The sequence below is a fragment of the Monosiga brevicollis genome, genomic scaffold, assembly GCF_000002865.3.
Source record: "Monosiga brevicollis MX1 MONBRscaffold_6 genomic scaffold, whole genome shotgun sequence".
Lineage (NCBI taxonomy): Eukaryota > Choanoflagellata > Craspedida > Salpingoecidae > Monosiga > Monosiga brevicollis.
The window spans coordinates 1453132-1461768 of record NW_001865043.1 but is presented as its reverse complement, the minus strand read 5'-3'; the positions used below and the strand labels follow the sequence as shown (position 1 = coordinate 1461768).

At 58.1% G+C, this 8637-nt stretch overlaps 2 protein-coding genes across 2 annotated transcripts in view; one reads left to right on the top strand and one right to left on the bottom strand.

Annotated features, from left to right (window-relative positions):
• Positions 1-356: 356 nt before the first annotated feature.
• On the bottom strand, positions 357-6626 carry MONBRDRAFT_24448 (uncharacterized protein; the record flags this gene model as incomplete). Its single annotated transcript, XM_001744557.1, has 3 exons — positions 357-1081; positions 1243-5677; positions 5871-6626. 3 exons carry the CDS (start codon positions 6624-6626, stop codon positions 357-359), a joined length of 5916 nt encoding a protein of 1971 aa, XP_001744609.1.
• A 1462-nt stretch (positions 6627-8088) lies between these two features.
• MONBRDRAFT_24447 (uncharacterized protein) overlaps positions 8089-8637 on the top strand; it is a gene marked incomplete at both ends in the record, with an annotated part of 926 nt that continues 377 nt past the window's right edge. The window contains one exon of the mRNA XM_001744757.1: positions 8089-8505. Coding sequence (XP_001744809.1) covers positions 8089-8505 — 417 coding nt within the window. The remainder of the gene's footprint in view (positions 8506-8637) is intronic.

The window sequence follows — 8637 nt, the reverse complement described above, 5'->3', positions numbered from 1 at the left end:
ACTTGGTACTCGGGTTTCAAAGAGCTTATTTTCCCTTCTCTTTGTGAGCCAAGGCATGGGGTGACGGACATGGGCAGAAACAAAAACCATCAAAGCATGCGTCCATGTCCCATGAGACGAGGAGCATGGCCACCACAATCTGCGTCGCAACTACCCCCAAAAAAATCAAGACGAGAGAAATCAAAAGCGAGAGAATATGTCAACAGAATGCAGTGGAAAGAAGATTAACCACAAGCAGCTCGGCTGTTGCTGGATGCCCGTGTCTTCGGACCAGCTGCGGGCGAAAGACAAAGACAAAGCGATTTAATAATAACATGAACAGAGGCCTGACAAGTCTGGGCATGACCTATACAAGCCTAAACGGAGACTTCTTTAACACCTCCAAACATCTTGGACTCATCGAGAATCAGGACAGGTTGCTGCTGGTGACCATCATGGCGAAAGCTGCTCAATGCGGGCACATCTGCACTGGGGGACGACGAGCGAGCCTCCGAGGCCATGACCGGTCGAGGGGTGTCAAAGTGTACGGGGGAATGAGCATTAGGGCGAGCTCCAGCCACAGGCGTCATGGGAAACCCGAGCTCGGTGTCGGTCGTTGTGGCCGGGGATAAGGGGATGGTGTTGTAGTACTGCGGCGGTCGGGTCGGAGGCGGTGTCGTGATGCCTGCGTCAGACTCAGGCACCACGGTAGGCGCGGTCGTGGTCGATTCCATAAGCATGGAGCGTGACTTGAAGCTGTGCAGCGAGTACACATCATCATGATCTTGGTCTGTCAGCTTGGTCGAGGGTGCGCGCGCGAGGCTGCGGTCCAGATCCGTGCCAAACAGAGGGGCCGAGTAGTTGTCGTATGCGGGCAGGTCAGTCACAATCTCGTCTGGCTTGGCCGCTTCATCAATGACGTAGCGGCCCTTGGTATCGCGGCGGTGCTGCATCAGCACCACCAGGAGGATGATGAGCAACAACACAACCGCAGCAATGGCCACTCCCAAGCCAATGGCCAAGGTTGAGTCGCCCTTGGAGGAGCGGTTGCTCTCCACTCCTGGTACAGACGTCGCGCCAGGATTTGCGGTCGTGTCTAAAACTGTGTCAAGCAACAAAATGGGCACAAACAAGACGTGAAATGAAGCACATGAGTATGGGCACTATTCACCATCGATGAACAGGCCGGAATTGATTGCTCTGACTACACAGGCACATACAAGCAAAGCACGGACTACGACCACGCGAGGTTCCAAAACTCACCTGGTTGCGCCACAATGGGGCCCTGTGCCGTTTGAATGATCACCGAGCCCTGGACCACTGCCTGGCGCACGCTGGCGACTTCTTCTTCACTGCTTTGGACGGTGACCACGATGCTACCCCGCTGAATGAAGATGGTGGCCTTGTTCAAGCTGGCACCGGCCTCGGCAAGAGCTTCATGAATGAGCGTACGCAAGGCTTGGCGCCGCTCGGGCGTGCCGGCCAGCTCGTCATAAGGAGCATCGAGATAAAACGTGTAGTTGAAGAATGACTGGGCCGTCTTGATATAGCTGCGAGAGCGAGTGAGATCGGGAATGACAGGCAGGTTGGCGTCGCGCAAAAGCAAACAGCTCACGGTACGCGGTTCGGCCTCAAGATCCAGGCGCACATAGAAAGCTGCGCAGTTGACAGACAAGCTGCATGATTGCACGCAAACGGAGAAGGAATCCTCATCCAGCGTCAGATTTTGCAAAAATGCCGACGAATGCAGGTTCAAGTCAAACGCCAAATCTGTGTCCAGACCCAGACCGGTGCTCTCGTGAGCTAGCAAAAAGTCGTTTTCAAAAGCGCTTGGCAGCGATGGAAAATTGTTCAGCGACGTTGTACTTGTACTGGCCAATCCCAACGTGGACGTCGATGGCAGGTTTGTGGCCAAAGTGGACGTGGACGACAAAGGCACCGTTGTGGTGCTGTCTTCACCAGAGCCCGTGGAGGCAGACGTGGATGGAGCTGCCGTCACGGACGTTTCAGTCGAACCCTGGATGGTTGTGCTTGGTGCGGGGCCACTTGTTGATGACGCAAAAGGCGACGTGCCTTCACTGGTGGACGTGCTCTGAGCAGGCGAGGAGCCAGACGAGACCGTGGTGGTGACTCCGGTGTCCGTGGTGGTGACTCCGGTTTCCGTGGTGGTGACTCCGGGTTCCACGGTGGTTGACAGCGGCACTGTTGACGCACTGGTCTCCAATGCGGTGGACGGTGCTGCTGTCGTGGAAGGGGGTGATGGGTGGCTGGCGGCAACTGTCGTCGTTGATGTGGTGGTGCTGATGAGCTTGCCAATGCTGTAGGTCACTTCGTCGTCTGAAACCGGGGCAGCTCCCAGCGAACGGAGCAGGTTGCACCGAAATGCACCCATGGGATAATACGCAAAAACGCCCAAGCACTCGGGACGACGGTTGCACATGTCCAAGCACACCTCCAGGTTCAGTCGCACTTCGCCGATAATGCTGCTGCTGGCGTATGCGGTTGAGAATCGGAGCGCGGTCCCCTGACCGCCCTTAAATTGCACGGCAAAGGCATCAGCAAAGGCCGCGGGCACGGTCAGGTCTGGGGGTGCAGTGGGGGGAATGGCCGTGGTGGCGTTGGTGCGGCGAACAAGAGAGTACGAGGGCTGGCGTGCTGTGCGCGCGCGAGTAACCTCGTTTAGCAAGGTGCATAGCAGCTCGTTGCCATCGTCGACGGCAAGATGGACGGCAACACAGGCCGGCGTGTCCAAGCAGGACGCGAGGCAGGCAACGCCGTCTGTCCCGCCCTCCATTTGCGTGATCCAGGCAAAAGGGTCGTCCATGGCCTCAAACTCAAGTGATGGCTCGTCCGTGCTGTCGGCGTTGTCACCCACGTACGCCAAACGAAATTCGTCGGCAAACGCGGTGGGCAGGTGCCACCGCAGCTCGATGGTGGTCGGGGGGAATGGGGTTGACGGCATGGTTGTCGCTTCCAATGTCGAGGCGGTGCTTTGAGAACTGCTGCGTGGGATCAGGGTCGTGGTGCTAGTTGTTGAGTCTTCAAGCTTGGCAAAGCTGTAGGTGACACTCGTATCGGCCACCACCGTGTCGCCCAGGTCGGACAGCATGTTGCATCGAAATTCACCCTGGGGGTAGTAGACAAAGACGCCAACGCAGCGCTCGTGGTACTTGCAAAGGTTGAGACACACCTCGACGTTGAGATTCGACTCTCCCAGAATGGCCTGACTGTTGTAGGCGGTGGCAAACCGCGCGTAGTCTGCCTGACCGCCGCGATGGCGGATCGCAAAGTCGAGTGCAAACTCGGAGGGGACCTCCACATTGGGCGGGACCGTGGGAGGGGCGGCGGTGGTTTGGTTGGTCCAACGCACGAGCGAATAGGAAGGGTCTCGCGCGGTGCGAGCGCGCGTTACTTGATTGAACAGGGTGCAGCGGATGGAAGAGCCCGCGGTGATAGCCAGATGTACGGCAGCGCAGGCATCCTCAGCCAAGCAAGCAGCCAAACAAACCTCTCCATCCATGCCTCCCTCCATCTGCAGCAACCACGTAAAGGGGTCGTCAAGACCTTCAAACTCGAGCGAGGGCTCGTCCTGGCTGTCTGCGTTGTCGCCCACATAGGCCAGTCTAAAGTCGGCGGCAAAGGCTTCGGGTAGCGACCAGCGCAACTCGGTGGCCGAAATGGTCGTGGTGATGGTGGTCGATGCAACGTTGCTTGTCGCTGTTGTGGTGGATTCGGGACTCGTCGAACTGTCCTCGGGAATGCGGCGATAAGAGTATGACGTGGTCGTGGCGGTGCGCGTTTCTGATGCCGACGCCGAGCGCAAGAGATAGCACTCAAAGGAGGAGAGTGCGGTCTGAATGACGAGATGGGAGCATGTTGGTTCATTTGCACACGCCGTAAAACATTTGCTCGGCGTTTGTGGGGCACGACGAAAGCTGATCACAGCGGCAGCGCTGTCAATGGCAGCATAAACCAAGGGGGGGCCGTTGGTGGTTTGCGTGCCTTCAAAGGTTGGTACAAAAACATGGGAGTACATCGCCGGCACTGTTACTGGCGGAAGTGGAGTGGTGGGAGCCGACGTGGTCGTGGTGGCATTGGGATCCACGGTGGGGGCCACGAGCCGGAAGCTGTAGCGTTGATGTGTGCTATAGCCCACGAAAACTTCGGCGTCAAGGAGCACGCAGACAGGATTGCCACCGCTCGTGCTCGGCGCCTGAACGGTCAACGCCACACACTGCGCGGCACTACGACACGCGCCAAAGCAAGCGTCGGGATGTACGGCAGTAAAGCGAGTGAGTACGGCATCGTCCCCGGTCGCCACCTGCCAGCCGAAATAGCCCGCCCCCGAGACGTTAGCATCGGGCTCTAGGGCTGCAAAGTACTCGGCTACTGCTGGCGGAATGACAACGGGTGCCATAAGGGTGCTATTGCTGTCTGGCCCCGGGGTCGAAGCCACCGATTGATGAATAAAGCACAGGGAACGGGTCGAGGTGGTCACAAGAGCCCCAATTGAGCGCAGCAGAGTGCAGTGGTACATGTCCGAAGCATCCGAGAAGCGCGGAGGTGTCAAGTGCAGGGACAAGCAGGTACCTGACTGGTCACACGCCGCCGTGCACTCGGCCAGGGTGGCATCCATCTGCAGCTCGGTGTCGGCTGCCACAAAACGAAAGGAAGTGCCAGTGGCGGCCGTATTGCTGCCCGAATACGCACCTTCGGCGACCAGCTCATAGTGAGGCAACATCAGGTCCCGGCCAAAGTGCATGGGCGAGGTAGTGGTGGCCGGAGCAACGCTCGTGCTGGGGAAAGTGGTGGTGGGATGCGCAGTGCTGGGTAAAGCGGTAGGGGTCGTGAGCGCGCTGCGACGAACATAGCTCCGTGAGATTTCAGCCGAGGGCACTCCCACACCCCTGGTGGCAGTAACAAAGTTGCAAGCCCATTTGGTGGGGTCGGCGAGCGCCACGGTCAGGATCACAGCCGCACAATCGGCGGGAGCATCGGCGCAGGCCGTAAAACAGGTACTCAGGTCCTCATACTCAAAGGGACCACGAGTGAGGGTGGCATTCAAGTAATCGCGAAGAACGACACCGTCGGCCGTGCCGTTGCTTGCATATGCGAGAATAAACTCAGCGCGAAGCTCTGAGGTAATCTGGGGCTCGGGTGGCACCACGGCCGGCTCGGCGCTGCCGTCATCCGCATCAGTGGTTGTGTCAGCGAGGGCAGTGGTGCTCGTGCTGGGGCTGGAGGAAGTCGCGGAGTCTGTGGTGGGTGGTCGCTTTCGCAGGGACAACAGTTGCACGGGAAGACTGGTCGTCTGGGTGGTACCGAGAGAGGCCAAATAGGAGCAGCGCAGGTCGCTGCTGGTCAATATTTCAATGACCAGGCCCGAGCAATCGACACGTGCGGCACAGCCGGCCAAGCAAGTCTGAGCCGAGGCGGCGTCCACTTCAAACTCTGCGACAATGCCCGTTTCTGCCGTGTATCCCACAAAAGTCAGACCTGAGGCATCATCCGAGGCGGTGGGGAGGGCCTCGTATGCCGAGATATCCAAATTGGCCAGCAATTGAGCCAGACTCAATGGTGGTGTTGTGGTAGACCATGCATCCACGGTGGTATAGGGCAAAGGGGTGGGGGTCAGATCCGTTGATAGCTCTGCAGCCGGCGTGGAGGGAGTTGGCAGCGCCCTTGGCTGCGCGACCGCCTATGCGTACAAGGAAAAAAAAATTATAGCGATGGGCGCCACGTACAGACAGGAAGGAGATGAACACACGCGTTCGTGAAGAAGAGCCCAGCGCACCGGGGGCGGGGGGGGGGGGAGGGAAGCGTTTCATCGAGAGCGCGAGAGAGAAAAGAAAAAAACACAGAGGTCACAAGCAGCCGTATGGCATACGTACATCCACCTGGAGATCCAAGAGATGAATGGTGGCATTGAGGCGGCTATTTGCGGCAAGGGCTATTTCAAGGTGGGCTGTGCCAATGTCCTCGGATGCCGTGAGCAGCCGGGGTCCGGCAAGACAAAGAGTTTGTGCAGGTGTAGTTTCAGCAAAGACGGCAAAGTCGAGAAGGTAACGAGCACCGGCCACGACCAAGGTCATGGCCACGCTGGCTGGGGGCATGGTGGCGGCGGTAAGACCGAAGGTAGCCCGCACATTGAGAAGGCTGACAACGTTCGAGGGCGTCGTGGAAACGGTCAATGGAATGCCAACGGTTCCAGAGCCTTCAAGCGCAACGACCACCAAGGGGGCAGCCGTGCCGCCATACGATGCATTGTTGCCATCGGCAATGGTCACGGCCGTTCCATCGCGTGACCACGTGTCGGGCGAATTGGGCAGGACTTGCTCAAAGCCGCTGGCACCGGGCGCGCAGCGCACGGCCATCAGGGAGAAACCAGGAAGTGTGACGGCGGCATCGGCGGCAAGACGAACGGTGAGGCCGTGTTGCAAGACCAGCATGAGCTGCTCGGGCCCGAGAACAATGCTGGTGTTGGGCGCAAGTGCGAGCAGGCGGGAGGTATTGTGGGATTGTGGGAGGACAAGGCTCAAGTCCAGACTCGCGGGCACGGGGCCGGCCACGTGCGGCACGAGCTGGTCGATGCAGCCCGTGTCGCAACCTCCAAGCGCGGCGATGAGGTCGGATCCACCAAAGACCATGTCCAAGCGTGCGGCTGGAGCAGCAAACACGATGGACCCGTTGGTACCGACGGTCACCCGGCCGTCTACCTCCCAACCGCTGACAGAACCGAGGGAGAAGCCATGGGGCCAGCCGGATAGATCAGGCGTGATTTGTAGGGTACTGACGGCCGTCACCCAGCCACCAAGCACCGCCACGAAAGCTGCTCACACGCCACCAACCGAAGCGCTTGCGTGAGAGAGTCTGAGCAACCAGACGACAAAGCACAAAGCAGAGTACGGGAGGTTGGGAAGTTGAACACGAACCGCAAATGGCATACGCCGATCGGACGGGGTGCAGCGGCCGCATCATGTGCGCACTGCTCACCCCCCTCCTCAACTGTGCCGTGTGCTTGGACGTTGGAGACCGGGTCGGAGCTTCTGGGGAGCGTGTGATCAGGCGGGTGAACAAGCAAAAACAACAAGAGGTGCACCGGCCGTCTGGCGCGATGCACGCCAAACAGCTCTCGCGCGAGCGCGGAGGGCGAGGCATGGACAGCAGCGGGGCTCTGGGGTAGGTTTGCATACCTGAAACAAATTGAAACTGCCAGCGCTGGTCAAAGAGCAAATGGAACTGTTCCGGGTCTTTTACTTCTCCGTCGGCAGGTGGAGTGACGGATCCCCGCAAAGTGCTGCTTCCTCGAGGGAAAAAAAAAAGAAAGATCAAAAAAAGGAAAACACGGCAAGGACAGAACGAGACAGAAGGGTGAGCCTGTCGCCCCAGCGGCAGGAGCGGGAAGTCTTGTGCGAATCAGATGTGTTTGGTGCATCATAATGACGACGGTGCCCCACCCTCGCGACGGCCGCCACCGAGACTGTACCGTGTTGCTCCTGATAGAGGCCAAGCGGGAAGTTCACGCGGGCATATGCCTCGATATCGGTAACGGGAAGAGACGAGCGACTGGGGAAGGTACGGCGGGTTTGCGCGGGTGTGAGGGTGCTCTGTCAAAACGTGCGCGGTGCAGGTTTGCAGCGAGGCCACCTTGTGGCAAGGTCATGCATGCATTGGCTTTTGGGCCGCGCGTCGACGAGCAAGGCCAAACCAACACACGCACGCTCGAGTATGTGCAGACGCTTGGGCTTGGTTGGGCAACACAACAACACAACCGTTTGCCATTTGCTCCCCAACCTTGCCCGCTCGACTGCATGCATGGACAAATCCAGGGGGACGCCCAAAGACACAAAAGCCACAACGCAGGCGCAGGAGGGGAAGCAAGAAAACAATCAAAATCACAAAACGAGGGGGGCCAATCGAGTTTGTTGTCTGAAATCGGATTCAAAAACGGACACGCGGTGCGAGGGAAAACGGTTGATCACCTGGTGAACAGCTCGAGGGCCCGTGATTGTAACAGTGCAGGTGGGTGGAAGGCGCGACCTGACGGCTTGCGCGATTGGAATCGGATCCTTCTGCCGTGCCTGCAGGCAAAGTTTATTTTTGAGCTGCATGCATGCTTTTAGTGATCGGGGGTTGAATATTATCGCCCTCTACAACCTGACCCCTGCGCTCGGGCTCGATCTGACATTACATTTGGTCACACGAAATCAACCGCCCCCTTTCGTCTGTGTGTGTGTGTGTGTGTCTGCTCTCTCGCAAGCTCTCTCTCTCAAGCTCTCTCTCTCAAGCTCTCTCTCTCTCTCTCTCTCTCTCAAGCTCTCTCTCTCTCAAGCTCTCTCTCTCTCTCTCTCTCTCTCAAGGTCTCTCTCTCTCTCTCTCTCTCTCTCAAGCTCTCAAGCTCTCTCTCTCTCAAGGTCTCTCTCTCTCTCTCTCAAGCTCTCTCAAGCTCTCAAGCTCTCTCTCTCTCAAGGTCTCTCTCTCTCTCTCTCAAGCTCTCTCAAGCTCTCAAGCTCTCTCTCTCTCAAGGTCTCTCTCTCTCTCTCTCTCTCTCTCTCTCTCTCTCTCTCTCTCTCTCTCTCAAGCTCTCTCTCTCTCTCTCTCTCTCTCTCTCTCTCTCTCTCTCTCTCTCTCTCTCTCTCTCTCTCTCTCTCTCTCTCT